The sequence below is a fragment of the Rhinoderma darwinii genome, chromosome 11 (assembly GCF_050947455.1).
Source record: "Rhinoderma darwinii isolate aRhiDar2 chromosome 11, aRhiDar2.hap1, whole genome shotgun sequence".
NCBI classification, from domain to species: domain Eukaryota; kingdom Metazoa; phylum Chordata; class Amphibia; order Anura; family Rhinodermatidae; genus Rhinoderma; species Rhinoderma darwinii.
Window position 1 is genome coordinate 95,961,429 of NC_134697.1, and position 17,918 is coordinate 95,979,346.

A 17,918-nucleotide genomic window follows, 5' to 3' on the forward strand; every position below is an offset into this window, starting at 1 on the left:
GTCCCTGGATGAGGTGGTGAAGGAGCCAGAAGTGTAAACACGGCGTGATCTTGCGATTTAAGATGCCACTACCATGACACAGACTGCTGGGGAAAGAGTAATCCTGCGCAAAGTAGGGGCTAAACACAGGGGAGAGGAGCATCTTCTTATTGGCTGCCACGTTAGGTGCAGACCATTTTACATTAAAGCGACGCTCCGGACTCAGGACATAATGTGATGGTATAAAAGGAGTAATATTACCTGGTGCCCTCAAGTTGCGGCCCTTTGCCATGGATCCGCCGTTTCAGGGTCCCCTCCGTGTTGTCCCAAAATGGCCACAGCATTTGACAGACTGAGTCTAAGACTCTCCCTCCGTTCACTGATTGGACGGAACTACTCACGTGAGCAGATCTGGCCAATCTGAGAACAGTGGGAGTGTCTCAGACTCGTAGTAGGAGACTTTGTTTTGTCCCAACATGGATAGCGCTGCAGCCATGTTGGGACAACACAAACGGGACCCAAAAGTGGCGGATCCATGGCAGAGGGGCACAACTGATGGGCATCAGGTTATATTACTCCATATACACTGTCATATTTAAAATGTTGTCACGGGACCGGAGGGTCGCCTCAATTTACGTAGAAACTTACGCCTCATGCACAAGACCGTTGTGCCACTCGGGCCATTTTTGATGGCATCCGAGTGGCACCCGATAGTCTTCACGGACCCATTCACTTTAGCGGGTGAATCGGGTCCATGAAGAATGATCCGAGTCTCCAATCCAAGGACAGATAGGACGTGTTCTATCTTTCATCGGATCACTGACGGGACTCGGCCGGTGCACACTGTTGTGTGCATGAGGCGTTAACCAATCCAGAGTGTTGTCATGGGCTCTACGAAAGGTCATAGAAGGGGGGTATTTAAAAGGGCACAACAGTCAGAGGCACTTTCTCTAACTGCTACACTGCCCACCACTAAATGAGGAGATGTCTATGCCGTGCAGAGGAAATAACGAGTGGCTCCTCACCGCTTCCCATAGACAGTCCATTCACTAGATGCAGTGGTTATTGTCGTCTATGGGTCTGTCTTCCTTGGAACAAGCAAGTTTGAGAAGAAAGTCTGGAATATAATATTTTTGAAGGACCTATAGCATTGTTCACCTGAGACTCCTCGTTCATGAATGGAGCGCGGCACCTACACAGGCAGATTCGCTCAGTCTCAGTTGGGAACTTCTTGTGATTGGTTGAGAATTGGGCAAGATTAGAGTCATGGTTTAATAAACAAAAAAAATTGCTGCGTCGCGCTTCACACGGGTGTCCCTCTTTTTTTTTAAAATAAAAGCTGGGACACACGTTAAGTAGAGAATTTTGTTTTTCAAGAAGCAGAGTGTTCATGAGACCCAATTCCCATCTATGTAATGCAAGACACGATGATACCAGACAAGAGAGAAACTTGAAAATCCAGTTTTGTTTCCTTTGTCCTAAACCACTAAGTAAACTGCACGGTAATACCAGAGGGACTATTTGATGGAATATTTATTATTCACTCTACATAAAAACATTGTTCATCAATCTTCAGACGTAGGCAAGTTGAACATATGTAATCATAAACCGGGTCATTTTCGTTTCTCCATGTGGACCTCGTGCATGTGAATGTAGGAATGTACTTTAAGCTAACCAGTATGTTTGGAAGAATAAGCTCAAAGACCCAAACTCTCAAACAGGGTCAGACAATCCCACCAGAATACCAGAGGATCCCCCAGTGGGCCAAGGCTCCGATACAGTAATCGTTTGCAAAGTTCCAGCAGAAGACAACCCCATTATTAGCCAATCACTTACCACCAGGGTCCATATACGTGTAACCTATTAGATCATATTGATGATTTGTCCTGTGTTTGTCCTGATACGAGATACCCACAGTCCGTGAGCACCTGATAGAAACCAACATATTATCCGCAATTCATTGACAATCAGCCCACAGTACTACCTGCTGCACGTCTGACCTTCCTTCTCCAAAAATCCTAATGACGGACAACAAAGGTAAGGAGAGAGAGGACCAAATCGGCAGTGCTGCCGCAACTCCAGGTCGTACAAGCCGCGCAGCCGATACACAAAGGGGGGTGACTACTCGTTTGGAAAATTTTGTCCGCTCAGCCTCGGTGGATGGAGGAAGGAGAGGACTCGACATTGATGCAACCGATACACGGGACTACTGCCCTGGAGGGTAGGATAGGTGATTTGGAAAACGCTCTCTTGTTCCAACTTCAGCGCAACCTTTCTATGAACTGGAGCCCAGAACTGAACTGAACTGCATATTCTAGATGAGGCCTCACTAATGTCCCTCGACTCCATGCCTCTTATAATACACAACAATATCCTGCTGGCTTTAGAAGCAGCTGATTGACACTGTGCTGTTATTTAGTTTATGATCTAGAAGTCCACACAGATCCTTCTCAACAAGTGACTCCCCCAGTATAGCTCCACCTAGGACATATGATGCATGCAGATTATTACTCCCAGATGCAGAACTTTACATTTATCTACATTAAATCTCATTGGCCAAGTGGACGCCCAAACACTCATTGTCCAGATCGTCTTGTAATTTATGAACATCTTCCATAGACTGAGCTACAGTGGTGCTTGAAATTTTGTGAACCCTTCAGAATTTTCTATCTGTGTCTGCTAATCCTCAAGGTTCACAAACTTTTGCCACTCACAGATATGTGACATTGGATCATTTTCCTCAAAAGTTAAATGAGAAATTCTAATATTTTTTATTCATTTGTTTGATTTGATTCTCTTTATCTTCCTTTAGGACTTGTGAGAAAATGTGATGTAGTTTTAGGTCAAATTTATGCAAAAATCTCGAAAATTCGAAAGGGTTCACAAACTTATAAGCACCACTGTAAATGTAAGGTTTGAATTTCCCCCAAAACACTACAACCTCATGGTTTTTATAATATTATAATACGTTTTATGGTATGACCTATAGTTTAAAATCAACTTTTTGGCCCTCTGGGCACTAGATGATAGGCTGTGACTGGTATCGGAAGCAGATGGCTCCAGTCATGGTATAGTGGCAGTACTGCGGGATGGCCGCTATACTGTGTATGGAGACATCTGCTTCTAACACTGGCCACAGCATATCATCTGGTGTCCGGAGGCAGCCGGAACAGCTGATCGGTGTGGGATCCGTGTGTCGGACCCCCACCAATCATATACTGATGACTTTTCCATGGATAGGTCATCAGTATGAAAAACCGCCCTGTGCCCTCGACAACTCCTTTCAAAGCGCAGTGCCAAAATTTTTGTCCCAACATAATTACAATGCCCTGTTGGGCCCAAAATACAATCGCGTGTAAAGTAACATCCCCCTTTAAGCTTAGAGATTTATCCCCCACACTTTACACATTCTCATGAGGAGGTTATGAGTTGGAAATGACTTACAGTTGATGTTATAGTAGTTACTGGACTCACGTTATATTTCTACTTTCCGTTCCAGCGCCCACAATGTCTGCACCAAACAATGAGATTTCACCCAATACCTACGAGATATTACAGGGCCAATCTTCCGCTAATGTTCCCAATTGGAATATGCCAGTTCCAGCCTACCGACAAGACGCCTTTCCAACGCCCCCTGCATACAATACCGCTCCTTCAACACAGGTGTGGGCTGTCCCTACTGTGGCACCACAGTGGAGTGTGGCAGGGGTAGCGCCACCGAATACACAGACATCACCGCCTTTTTACCAAACATTCCTGAAAGCCAAACCAAAGGCCTTGGGGGTAAGTAGCATCAAAAGCAGTAATTTCATTTATAATTCAATTCTTAATACTTAAATTTGTCACATTTTATTTATTTTTAATTTAAAAAAAACTCTGATAATTGACCTATGCAAAAAGTTGTCGTGTCTACCTAAAATGGGATCATTTTTACATTTTTTGCCTTCTTTTTTCTTAGATTGTATTGATCGTTTCAGCCATCATAGAGATTGCTTTGGGAATTGCTCTGGTTTGCACCCAACTATCCACAACTGTATTCAGTGGTATTCATTTTTGGGGGTCAATTTTTGTAAGTACCAGTAACATTTCTATACTGTAACATGTTATATCAATGTGAATCTCCCACGAGTGTGTATTATGGGTTCATGGGCACACGTACATCTGACATGGACAAGAACCACCACCAAAAATCACCTCAATTTAGTCATACTGGATACAGAATCGTAAAATAGCTCTAGCTTTGTGCTAGCTCCTTCAAATACGGAAAGGGCACCAGACCTCACAGTCCTTTTTTTTTTTTTTTAGCTGGGATCCCACAAGTTGGTCACATTATTTTTTATGAAAGTGAAGAAGAGTCCACCTCTCAATATAGCTTGTTGAAGACTAAGCTCAACTTACTAGTTAGGCTTCTGAGGATCTTCTTCCAAATAAAAAATGTAGGGCCCAAGAAAAAGTAAAACTGCCACGTGGCTCCGAGACACATGGAGGTACAGTATGGGCCCATAAGTAGTCTACAGATCCTGAATTACAGATCCATACAACATAGAGTCATGATGCGACCATGTGCATGAGGCCTTACGGTAGCTCATCATCTCATACACTGTTAATGTCTTTTTTCCACATAAAATGGAAATGTAGTCCAAAAGGAAGGATTAATAATTGAGATGGCCTCTATTAAAACACAGAAAACTTTTCAGTATACAGTACGGTGTTAATTTTTTCTCTGGCCAAAAAGACCGAGCCTCAATAATATAATGGGCACCTTAGTGATGGGTACCCATGACTGAGGTAGAAGAGTAGTTATTGGCATTTCCAAGTTTTGGCAAAGGGATGAAGGAATTGGGTTTTCTGGGTAATGTAATTTACCATTTTTGTATACAGGGCGGACAATCAACAAGTCTAGCCAAGTCATACAATCACACACGGGCTGACAAGTTGGCGAACATAGGTATCTGGCCATGCCATGTACAATTTTTCGTTTTTTTTAATAATGTTTTTACATTTTTAAAAACACACTTCATCATTTTTTAACATTGCTTGATTGTATTTTTTTGTACATTTTTGACTATTGATGATTGATGGTACATACTTGAGAACTTAATTTAAAAATATTGGGGGCCAGTTTTTGTAGAATATGATGGAAATTTTTCTACTATAATTTTTCACACCTTTTTCCGGTGCTATTTAGCTGACACCGTATTTTCAGATCCTTTTATACATGTATTGTATGATTCTAATTGGAAGTTTATTTTTTTCAGTACATCATATCGGGATCTCTGACCATTGCTGCTCGTTCTAAACCAAACATCTGCTTGGTGAGTAACTTGATAATATCCAATGTCAACGGATCCCTGTGAGAAATTTAGGCTTATTCATTATGTTCCTGATTCTTGTGGGCAACTAATGGTCATTTGATGATATTAGGCTGGAATATTTACAATATATATATTTTTTGTTCAGTAATATTCACAGTGTTATTTTTTTGTTACCTGTCACAAACATAGAATGGTAGCCACCATTTTAAACAACCTTTCCTTGCCAAGGACGTATGTCATACACCCTGGCAGAGAGCCACTTCAGGAGCCAAGGACGTGTCTGATACGTCGCTGCTACTAAAGGCTCTAGCTGAGGCTCCATTGCAGCTAGAACTGGGATCTAGGTTGTTTTTGTTTTTTTAAACTCAATAGCAGGTTGAACTTGGATCTGCATATATTTGCAGGTCTCACTTAAGTCTGGCTGGAGGAGTAGAGGGATCCAGCTGGGGATCTGCTAGCAGGGTGCAGGGACAGAAGGGAGATCTATGATTCTCCTCCTTTCCCTGTATGGCTGTATGGCTGTAGATGACTCCAGGGGAAGGGGTAGCATCAACTTTTTTTATGTTATTACCCCTCCTTATCAATCAGGGAGTATACTTGTTCTCTGTTTGTCACAGATGGTTAAGAGACAAGATGAGCAATAGCTGACCTAAAATCCCCTCTGTGCCTAAGTAGACTGTTTATTGACTCCACGACTCGAATTTTTACCAACATTTGGATCGCGGTGTCAAATAAGTCGCCCCAAGCACTTGCAAAACACAGAAACATAAATAGAGTTTGGAGATTTTACACTGTCCCTGTCATGTCTGTACCCGATCATTAACATAAAATTCACCGACCACCTCTCCACGTTCCGATACCCATTACACGCTACAGTCATAGCGATAGCATTTTTTAACTAGAGAGAAATGTCCAATACATTTCTAAGGGATGGAAAAGATTTCCATCAGTCAGAAAAGACAATTTGATCCACTGATGATCGCCATAAAGGATTGTTTCCAACTAGTTCCACTAAAAAAAAATATTTTCGTGGATTTACAAATTGAAAAAATAGAGAACTCCAAATGTAAAAAAAAATATTTTGTACAGTTTATCCCTAATAAATCTAAAAATGAAAAAAATATATATATTAATTAAAATATAGGTATAAAAAAACAGCCCAATGTGTCACTAAAAGAAACCAAAGCAAAAATGGTTTTGGTGGCCCAAAAAAAATAAAAATAAATGATCACTGTTAAACGATCATGAGTGCCACATTGCGACAAAAGTATTTTTGTTGAAAAGGTTTTACAAAGATATTATGATACAATATTATGGACATTGATCCCGCTTGCTAGGTCACCTGTCTGATGTCAGTGGTAGATTGAGAACCTCCATTTTTGGGGGTGGTGGGTGTTCCAATTGATATATGATAAATGTCAATCATAAAAAAAAAAACCTTCAATAACAAGAACACATTTTTCACCTGAAACATAAGCAATTTTTCGGAAATAGCCAGAGCTATGTGACAACAATCCCTTGCCAGTGGCGTACTCCCCATCGAAGCGGACCACACCACTGTCATGGGATCGGAGGTAAGAAGGGGCCCTGGCTCTGAACTTCTCCTTTCCGACATGAAGCCATAGCATCTTCCTGCTACCACTAAGGGGAGCCCGGTGCATAGAGATTTTTACAGTTTTCAGTGAGTTCAGTGATCTATGTATAAATTCATATGTACTGAGCTCCCCCCAGTGGTGGCTAAAAGCGGCGAGATTTATCATGTACTGTGTAGAGGAAAGCAGGGGATTTAGTGAAGTATGGAGGATATTTATCGATATATTTGTGCCAGTTGTACATACATTGAAAAATATGACGTTCAGTCGGAGGACCATATTTATTAAGCACTGTTCCACTATGTCTAACATACGAGTCGGGTAAAGTTGGCAAAATGTCAAAGTCGTGAAGAGCACAATTATTATTTATTAAACAATCCCTCTACTTATATACTTGTAAAAGGTCCGAACTAGAGTTTTTAGGCTTCTTTAATATGTAAGTGAGTGTTGTTTACATATAGATGGAGGCTCCGGCACTCAGATGCTCTGCTCTGCTGGTTTCATGGCCAGTCACGTGACCACCGAGTTCCGTTCTTCTTTGTGAGTCCTCTAAAATGGGCGAGTCATGTGAATCACACCCAGCCCGAATCACTCCCTCTCCATCGTGACACCTAAACCCCTTCCTCTACTCCTCCGCATGATGCATAAAAACAGCAAGGCCGTTTGACCTTCGGAGGCGGCGGCAGCAGGATCTATCTTCAATTCACTATGCATGCGCAGTAAAGATGCAAAGGATGTGGAGAAGGACCGTAAGCCGGAGGATGGATTCGAGTCACATGTCTGGATGACACGCAACTACTGGGTGAGTTTAGGATCTACAGCAGCGGAGGAGGACCACCAATGAACAGGTTGGGCTGAGGACATCTTGTGACTGGTGGTGAAATGGGTGGAATGGCGCATCTGACCGTGAAAGCGGCCCTTGGTATGTAAGTGACACTGAAGTCTATATTAATTTAGCCAAATGTGTTCTTTGCCCGGAAACCCCTTTAGGCCAGCTTCATCGTCAGTGCATGGACGCTTCATCAGTATTAACAGAGCTCCCCAATAAACATCTGTTGTAGAATTACAGGGAACATCAACATAAAAAAATTGTACAATTGTCAGAGCTTATTGTTTGTGGGGAAAAGGCCCATCCTAAGCTTTGCTCTTCGATCCTATGATTTCTGTGTACGCCCTTGTGCCTTACCACAGTTCAAATTTATGTTTTTATCCATGAGAGATATTTTACGTTATGCATTTATATTGAATTAGAGTTTATTTCAACAGGTGAGAGGATCCCTCGGCTTAAACATCATCAGCTCCTTGTCCAGCATTATTGCTGTAATCCTAAATATCGTTGATCTAGCAACAATTAGGTGCTACTATAGTGGAAACTATAATGAAAATTACTACAGCTGCCAGGGAGAGCTTGTAAGTTTTAATTACATTTACAGACTAAAAATTTAGGAAAAAGAGGAATTTTTGGAAAAAGAATCCATGAAATTAAAGATTCTATTGGTGTACTCGGTGATAGTGTGCTTGGTTACTGGTGTACATGACTATTGGTGTGCTTGGTGATTGTGTACTTTGTGATTGTGTGCTTGGTGATTGTGCGCTTGGTGATTGTGTACTTGGTGATTGTGTACTTGGTGATTCTGTACTTGGTGATTGTGTGCTTGGTGATTGTGTGCTTGGTGATTCTGTACTTGGTGATTGTGCGCTTGGTGATTTTGTGCTTGGTGATTCTGTACTTGGTGATTGTGTGCTTGGTGATTGTGTGCTTGGTGATTCTGTACTTGGTGATTGTGTTTTTGGTGATTCTGTACTTGGTGATTGTGTGCATAGTGAGTATGTGCTTGGTGATTCTGTACTTGGTGATTGTGTGCTTGGTGATTTTGTGCTTGGTGATTGTGTACTTGGTGATTGTGTACTTGGTGATTGTGTACTTGGTGATTGTGTACTTGGTGATTGTGTACTTGGTGATTGTGTGCTTGGTGAATGTGTACTTGGTGATTGTGCACTTGATGATTCTGTGCTTGGTGATTCTGTACTTGGTGATTGTGTACTTGGTGATTGTGTACTTCATGATTGTGTGCTTGGTGATTGTGTACTTGGTTATTGTGTACTTGGTGATTGTGTGCTTGGTAATATTGCGCTTGGTGATTGTGCGCTTGGTGATTGTGCGCTTGGTGATTGTGTGCTTGGTGATCGTGTACTTGGTGATTGTGTGCTTCGTGATTGTGTGCTTGGTGATTGTGTGCTTGGTGATTGTGCGCTTAGTGATTGTGTGCTTGGTGATTGTGTACTTCATGATAGTGCGCTTGGTGATTGTGTACTTGGTGATTGTGTGCTTGGTGATTTTGCGCTTGGTGATTGTGTGCTTGGTGATTGTGCGCTTGGTGATTGTGCACTTGGTGATTGTGTGCTTGTGTGCTTGGTGATTGTGTACTTCATGATTCTGTACTTGGTGATTGTGTGCTTGGTGATTGTGTACTTCGTGATTCTGTACTTGGTGATTGTGTGCTTGGTGATTGTGTACTTGGTGATTGTGCGCTTGGTGATTGTGCGCTTGGTGATTTTGTGCTTGGTGATTCTGTACTTGGTGATTGTGTGCTTGGTGATTGTGTGCTTGGTGATTCTGTACTTGGTGATTGTGTTTTTGGTGATTCTGTACTTGGTGATTGTGTGCATAGTGAGTATGTGCTTGGTGATTCTGTACTTGGTGATTGTGTGCTTGGTGATTTTGTGCTTGGTGATTGTGTACTTGGTGATTGTGTACTTGGTGATTGTGTACTTGGTGATTGTGTACTTGGTGATTGTGTACTTGGTGATTGTGTGCTTGGTGAATGTGTACTTGGTGATTGTGCACTTGATGATTCTGTGCTTGGTGATTCTGTACTTGGTGATTGTGTACTTGGTGATTGTGTACTTCATGATTGTGTGCTTGGTGATTGTGTACTTGGTTATTGTGTACTTGGTGATTGTGTGCTTGGTAATATTGCGCTTGGTGATTGTGCGCTTGGTGATTGTGCGCTTGGTGATTGTGTGCTTGGTGATCGTGTACTTGGTGATTGTGTGCTTCGTGATTGTGTGCTTGGTGATTGTGTGCTTGGTGATTGTGCGCTTAGTGATTGTGTGCTTGGTGATTGTGTACTTCATGATAGTGCGCTTGGTGATTGTGTACTTGGTGATTGTGTGCTTGGTGATTTTGCGCTTGGTGATTGTGTGCTTGGTGATTGTGCGCTTGGTGATTGTGCACTTGGTGATTGTGTGCTTGTGTGCTTGGTGATTGTGTACTTCATGATTCTGTACTTGGTGATTGTGTGCTTGGTGATTGTGTACTTCGTGATTCTGTACTTGGTGATTGTGTGCTTGGTGATTGTGTACTTGGTGATTGTGCGCTTGGTGATTGTGTGCTTGGTGATTGTGTGCTTGGTGATTCTGTACTTGGTGATTGTGTGCTTGGTGATTGTGTGCTTGGTGATTCTGTTCTTGTTGATTGTGTGCTTGGTGATTGTGTACTTCGTGATTTTGTACTTGTTGATTTTGCGCTTGGTGATTGTGCGCTTGGTGATTGTGCGCTTTGTGATTGTGTACTTGGTGATTGTGTGCTTGGTTATTGTGTACTTTGTGATTGTATGCTTGGTGATTGTGTGCTTGGTGATTGTGTGCTTGGTGATATTGTGCTTGGTGATTGTGCGCTTGGTGATTGTGCGCTTGGTTATTGTGTACTTCATGATTGTGTGCTTGGTGACTGTGTACTAGGTTATTGTGTACTTGGTGATTTTTCACTTGGTGATTGTGTGCTTGGTGATTGTGCGCTTGGTGATTGTGTGCTTGGTGATTGTGTGCTTGGTGATTGTGTACTTGGTTATTCTGTACTTGGTGATTGTGTGCTTGGTGATTGTGTACTTGGTGATTGTGTGCTTGGTGATTGTGTACTTGGTTATTGTGTACTTGGTGATTGTGCGCTTGGTGATTGTGCACTTCATGATAGTGTGCTTGGTGATTGTGTACTTGGTGATTGTGTGCTTGGTGATTTTGCGCTTGGTGATTGTGTGCTTGGTGATTGTGCACTTGGTGATTGTGCACTTGGTGATTGTGTGCTTGGTGATTGTGTACTTGGTGATTGTGTGCTTGGTGATTGTGTACTTCGTGATTCTGTACTTGGTGATTGTGTGCTTGGTGATTGTGTGCTTGGTGATTGTGCACTTGGTGATTGTGTGCTTGGTGATTGTGTACTTGGTGATTGTGTGCTTGGTGATTGTGCACTTGGTGATTGTGTGCTTGGTGATTGTGTACTTCATGATTGTGTGCTTGGTGATTGTGTACTTGATTATTGTGTACTTGGTGATTGTGTGCTTGGTGATTCTGTACTTGGTGATTGTGTGCTTGGTGATTGTGTGCTTGGTGATTCTGTTCTTGTTGATTGTGTGCTTGGTGATTGTGTACTTCGTGATTCTGTACTTGGTGATTGTGTGCTTGGTGATTGTGTGCTTGGTGATTGTGCACTTGGTGATTGTGTGCTTGGTGATTGTGTACTTGGTGATTGTGTGCTTGGTGATTGTGCGCTTGGTGATTGTGTGCTTGGTGATTGTGTACTTCATGATTGTGTGCTTGGTGATTGTGTACTTGATTATTGTGTACTTGGTGATTGTGTGCTTGGTGATTTTGCGCTTGGTGATTGTGCGCTTGGTAATTGTGCGCTTGGTGATTGTGTACTTGGTGATTGTGTGCTTGTGTGCTTGGTGATTGTGTACTTCATGATTCTGTACTTGGTGATTGTGTGCTTGGTGATTGTGTACTTCGTGATTCTGTACTTGGTGATTGTGTGCTTTGTGATTGTGTACTTGGTGATTGTGCGCTTGGTGATTGTGTGCTTGGTGATTGTGTGCTTGGTGATTCTGTACTTGGTGATTGTGTGCTTGGTGATTGTGTGCTTGGTGATTCTGTTCTTGTTGATTGTGTGCTTGGTGATTGTGTACTTCGTGATTGTGTACTTCATGATAGTGTGCTTGGTGATTGTGTACTTGGTGATTGTGTGCTTGGTGATTTTGCGCTTGGTGATTGTGTGCTTGGTGATTGTGCGCTTGGTGATTGTGCACTTGGTGATTGTGTGCTTGGTGATTGTGTGCTTGGTGATTGTGTGCTTGGTGATTGTGTGCTTGGTGATTGTGTGCTTGGTGATTGTGTACTTCGTGATTCTGTACTTGGTGATTGTGTGCTTGGTGATTGTGTACTTGGTGATTGTGTACTTGGTGATTGTGTGCTTGGTGATTGTGTACTTCATGATTCTGTACTTGGTGATTTTGCGCTTGGTGATTGTGTGCTTGGTGATTGTGCGCTTGGTGATTGTGCACTTGGTGATTGTGTGCTTGGTGATTGTGTACTTGGTGATTGTGTGCTTGGTGATTGTGTACTTCGTGATTCTGTACTTGGTGATTGTGTGCTTGGTGATTGTGTGCTTGGTGATTGTGCACTTGGTGATTGTGTGCTTGGTGATTGTGTACTTGGTGATTGTGTGCTTGGTGATTGTGCGCTTGGTGATTGTGTGCTTGGTGATTGTGTACTTCATGATTGTGTGCTTGGTGATTGTGTACTTGATTATTGTGTACTTGGTGATTGTGTGCTTGGTGATTTTGCGCTTGGTGATTGTGCGCTTGGTAATTGTGCGCTTGGAGATTGTGTACTTGGTGATTGTGTGCTTGGTGAATGTGTACTTGGTGATTGTGCACTTGATGATTCTGTGCTTGGTGATTCTGTACTTGGTGATTGTGTACTTGGTGATTGTGTACTTCATGATTGTGTGCTTGGTGATTGTGTACTTGGTTATTGTGTACTTGGTGATTGTGTGCTTGGTAATATTGCGCTTGGTGATTGTGCGCTTGGTGATTGTGCGCTTGGTGATTGTGTGCTTGGTGATCGTGTACTTGGTGATTGTGTGCTTCGTGATTGTGTGCTTGGTGATTGTGTGCTTGGTGATTGTGCGATTAGTGATTGTGTGCTTGGTGATTGTGTACTTCATGATAGTGCGCTTGGTGATTGTGTACTTGGTGATTGTGTGCTTGGTGATTTTGCGCTTGGTGATTGTGTGCTTGGTGATTGTGCGCTTGGTGATTGTGCACTTGGTGATTGTGTGCTTGTGTGCTTGGTGATTGTGTACTTCATGATTCTGTACTTGGTGATTGTGTGCTTGGTGATTGTGTACTTCGTGATTCTGTACTTGGTGATTGTGTGCTTGGTGATTGTGTACTTGGTGATTGTGCGCTTGGTGATTGTGTGCTTGGTGATTGTGTGCTTGGTGATTCTGTACTTGGTGATTGTGTGCTTGGTGATTGTGTGCTTGGTGATTCTGTTCTTGTTGATTGTGTGCTTGGTGATTGTGTACTTCGTGATTTTGTACTTGTTGATTTTGCGCTTGGTGATTGTGCGCTTGGTGATTGTGCGCTTGGTGATTGTGTACTTGGTGATTGTGTGCTTGGTTATTGTGTACTTTGTGATTGTATGCTTGGTGATTGTGTGCTTGGTGATTGTGTGCTTGGTGATATTGTGCTTGGTGATTGTGCGCTTGGTGATTGTGCGCTTGGTTATTGTGTACTTCATGATTGTGTGCTTGGTGACTGTGTACTAGGTTATTGTGTACTTGGTGATTTTTCACTTGGTGATTGTGTGCTTGGTGATTGTGCGCTTGGTGATTGTGTGCTTGGTGATTGTGTGCTTGGTGATTGTGTACTTGGTTATTCTGTACTTGGTGATTGTGTGCTTGGTGATTGTGTACTTGGTGATTGTGTGCTTGGTGATTGTGTACTTGGTTATTGTGTACTTGGTGATTGTGCGCTTGGTGATTGTGCACTTCATGATAGTGTGCTTGGTGATTGTGTACTTGGTGATTGTGTGCTTGGTGATTTTGCGCTTGGTGATTGTGTGCTTGGTGATTGTGCACTTGGTGATTGTGCACTTGGTGATTGTGTGCTTGGTGATTGTGTACTTGGTGATTGTGTGCTTGGTGATTGTGTACTTCGTGATTCTGTACTTGGTGATTGTGTGCTTGGTGATTGTGTGCTTGGTGATTGTGCACTTGGTGATTGTGTGCTTGGTGATTGTGTACTTGGTGATTGTGTGCTTGGTGATTGTGCACTTGGTGATTGTGTGCTTGGTGATTGTGTACTTCATGATTGTGTGCTTGGTGATTGTGTACTTGATTATTGTGTACTTGGTGATTGTGTGCTTGGTGATTCTGTACTTGGTGATTGTGTGCTTGGTGATTGTGTGCTTGGTGATTCTGTTCTTGTTGATTGTGTGCTTGGTGATTGTGTACTTCGTGATTCTGTACTTGGTGATTGTGTGCTTGGTGATTGTGTGCTTGGTGATTGTGCACTTGGTGATTGTGTGCTTGGTGATTGTGTACTTGGTGATTGTGTGCTTGGTGATTGTGCGCTTGGTGATTGTGTGCTTGGTGATTGTGTACTTCATGATTGTGTGCTTGGTGATTGTGTACTTGATTATTGTGTACTTGGTGATTGTGTGCTTGGTGATTTTGCGCTTGGTGATTGTGCGCTTGGTAATTGTGCGCTTGGTGATTGTGTACTTGGTGATTGTGTGCTTGTGTGCTTGGTGATTGTGTACTTCATGATTCTGTACTTGGTGATTGTGTGCTTGGTGATTGTGTACTTCGTGATTCTGTACTTGGTGATTGTGTGCTTGGTGATTGTGTACTTGGTGATTGTGCGCTTGGTGATTGTGTGCTTGGTGATTGTGTGCTTGGTGATTCTGTACTTGGTGATTGTGTGCTTGGTGATTGTGTGCTTGGTGATTCTGTTCTTGTTGATTGTGTGCTTGGTGATTGTGTACTTCGTGATTGTGTACTTCATGATAGTGTGCTTGGTGATTGTGTACTTGGTGATTGTGTGCTTGGTGATTTTGCGCTTGGTGATTGTGTGCTTGGTGATTGTGCGCTTGGTGATTGTGCACTTGGTGATTGTGTGCTTGGTGATTGTGTGCTTGGTGATTGTGTGCTTGGTGATTGTGTGCTTGGTGATTGTGTACTTCGTGATTCTGTACTTGGTGATTGTGTGCTTGGTGATTGTGTACTTGGTGATTGTGTACTTGGTGATTGTGTGCTTGGTGATTGTGTACTTCATGATTCTGTACTTGGTGATTTTGCGCTTGGTGATTGTGTGCTTGGTGATTGTGCGCTTGGTGATTGTGCACTTGGTGATTGTGTGCTTGGTGATTGTGTACTTGGTGATTGTGTGCTTGGTGATTGTGTACTTCGTGATTCTGTACTTGGTGATTGTGTGCTTGGTGATTGTGTGCTTGGTGATTGTGCACTTGGTGATTGTGTGCTTGGTGATTGTGTACTTGGTGATTGTGTGCTTGGTGATTGTGCGCTTGGTGATTGTGTGCTTGGTGATTGTGTACTTCATGATTGTGTGCTTGGTGATTGTGTACTTGATTATTGTGTACTTGGTGATTGTGTGCTTGGTGATTTTGCGCTTGGTGATTGTGCGCTTGGTAATTGTGCGCTTGGAGATTGTGTACTTGGTGATTGTGTGCTTGGTGAATGTGTACTTGGTGATTGTGCACTTGATGATTCTGTGCTTGGTGATTCTGTACTTGGTGATTGTGTACTTGGTGATTGTGTACTTCATGATTGTGTGCTTGGTGATTGTGTACTTGGTTATTGTGTACTTGGTGATTGTGTGCTTGGTAATATTGCGCTTGGTGATTGTGCGCTTGGTGATTGTGCGCTTGGTGATTGTGTGCTTGGTGATCGTGTACTTGGTGATTGTGTGCTTCGTGATTGTGTGCTTGGCGATTGTGTGCTTGGTGATTGTGCGATTAGTGATTGTGTGCTTGGTGATTGTGTACTTCATGATAGTGCGCTTGGTGATTGTGTACTTGGTGATTGTGTGCTTGGTGATTTTGCGCTTGGTGATTGTGTGCTTGGTGATTGTGCGCTTGGTGATTGTGCACTTGGTGATTGTGTGCTTGTGTGCTTGGTGATTGTGTACTTCATGATTCTGTACTTGGTGATTGTGTGCTTGGTGATTGTGTACTTCGTGATTCTGTACTTGGTGATTGTGTGCTTGGTGATTGTGTACTTGGTGATTGTGCGCTTGGTGATTGTGTGCTTGGTGATTGTGTGCTTGGTGATTCTGTACTTGGTGATTGTGTGCTTGGTGATTGTGTGCTTGGTGATTCTGTTCTTGTTGATTGTGTGCTTGGTGATTGTGTACTTCGTGATTTTGTACTTGTTGATTTTGCGCTTGGTGATTGTGCGCTTGGTGATTGTGCGCTTGGTGATTGTGTACTTGGTGATTGTGTGCTTGGTTATTGTGTACTTTGTGATTGTATGCTTGGTGATTGTGTGCTTGGTGATTGTGTGCTTGGTGATATTGTGCTTGGTGATTGTGCGCTTGGTGATTGTGCGCTTGGTTATTGTGTACTTCATGATTGTGTGCTTGGTGACTGTGTACTAGGTTATTGTGTACTTGGTGATTTTTCACTTGGTGATTGTGTGCTTGGTGATTGTGCGCTTGGTGATTGTGTGCTTGGTGATTGTGTGCTTGGTGATTGTGTACTTGGTTATTCTGTACTTGGTGATTGTGTGCTTGGTGATTGTGTACTTGGTGATTGTGTGCTTGGTGATTGTGTACTTGGTTATTGTGTACTTGGTGATTGTGCGCTTGGTGATTGTGCACTTCATGATAGTGTGCTAGGTGATTGTGTACTTGGTGATTGTGTGCTTGGTGATTTTGCGCTTGGTGATTGTGTGCTTGGTGATTGTGCACTTGGTGATTGTGCACTTGGTGATTGTGTGCTTGGTGATTGTGTACTTGGTGATTGTGTGCTTGGTGATTGTGTACTTCGTGATTCTGTACTTGGTGATTGTGTGCTTGGTGATTGTGTGCTTGGTGATTGTGCACTTGGTGATTGTGTGCTTGGTGATTGTGTACTTGGTGATTGTGTGCTTGGTGATTGTGCACTTGGTGATTGTGTGCTTGGTGATTGTGTACTTCATGATTGTGTGCTTGGTGATTGTGTACTTGATTATTGTGTACTTGGTGATTGTGTGCTTGGTGATTCTGTACTTGGTGATTGTGTGCTTGGTGATTGTGTGCTTGGTGATTCTGTTCTTGTTGATTGTGTGCTTGGTGATTGTGTACTTCGTGATTCTGTACTTGGTGATTGTGTGCTTGGTGATTGTGTGCTTGGTGATTGTGCACTTGGTGATTGTGTGCTTGGTGATTGTGTACTTGGTGGTTGTGTGCTTGGTGATTGTGCGCTTGGTGATTGTGTGCTTGGTGATTGTGTACTTCATGATTGTGTGCTTGGTGATTGTGTACTTCATTATTGTGTACTTGGTGATTGTGTGCTTGGTGATTTTGCGCTTGGTGATTGTGCGCTTGGTAATTGTGCGCTTGGTGATTGTGTACTTGGTGATTGTGTGCTTGTGTGCTTGGTGATTGTGTACTTCATGATTCTGTACTTGGTGATTGTGTGCTTGGTGATTGTGTACTTCGTGATTCTGTACTTGGTGATTGTGTGCTTTGTGATTGTGTACTTGGTGATTGTGCGCTTGGTGATTGTGTGCTTGGTGATTGTGTGCTTGGTGATTCTGTACTTGGTGATTGTGTGCTTGGTGATTGTGTGCTTGGTGATTCTGTTCTTGTTGATTGTGTGCTTGGTGATTGTGTACTTCGTGATTGTGTACTTCATGATAGTGTGCTTGGTGATTGTGTACTTGGTGATTGTGTGCTTGGTGATTTTGCGCTTGGTGATTGTGTGCTTGGTGATTGTGCGCTTGGTGATTGTGCACTTGGTGATTGTGTGCTTGGTGATTGTGTGCTTGGTGATTGTGTGCTTGGTGATTGTGTGCTTGGTGATTGTGTGCTTGGTGATTGTGTACTTCGTGATTCTGTACTTGGTGATTGTGTGCTTGGTGATTGTGTACTTGGTGATTGTGTACTTGGTGATTGTGTGCTTGGTGATTGTGTACTTCATGATTCTGTACTTGGTGATTTTGCGCTTGGTGATTGTGTGCTTGGTG

General features: G+C 42.7%; 1 protein-coding gene across 1 annotated transcript in view; it reads left to right on the plus strand.

Moving 5' to 3' along the window:
• Nucleotides 1–2,000: 2,000 nt before the first annotated feature.
• Nucleotides 2,001–17,918, plus strand: part of LOC142663082 (membrane-spanning 4-domains subfamily A member 4D-like) — an 86,583-nt gene continuing 70,665 nt past the window's right edge. The window contains exons 1-5 of the mRNA XM_075841383.1: nucleotides 2,001–2,016; nucleotides 3,479–3,762; nucleotides 3,938–4,048; nucleotides 5,238–5,294; nucleotides 8,153–8,296. Coding sequence (XP_075697498.1) covers nucleotides 2,001–2,016; nucleotides 3,479–3,762; nucleotides 3,938–4,048; nucleotides 5,238–5,294; nucleotides 8,153–8,296 — 612 coding nt within the window. The remainder of the gene's footprint in view (nucleotides 2,017–3,478; nucleotides 3,763–3,937; nucleotides 4,049–5,237; nucleotides 5,295–8,152; nucleotides 8,297–17,918) is intronic.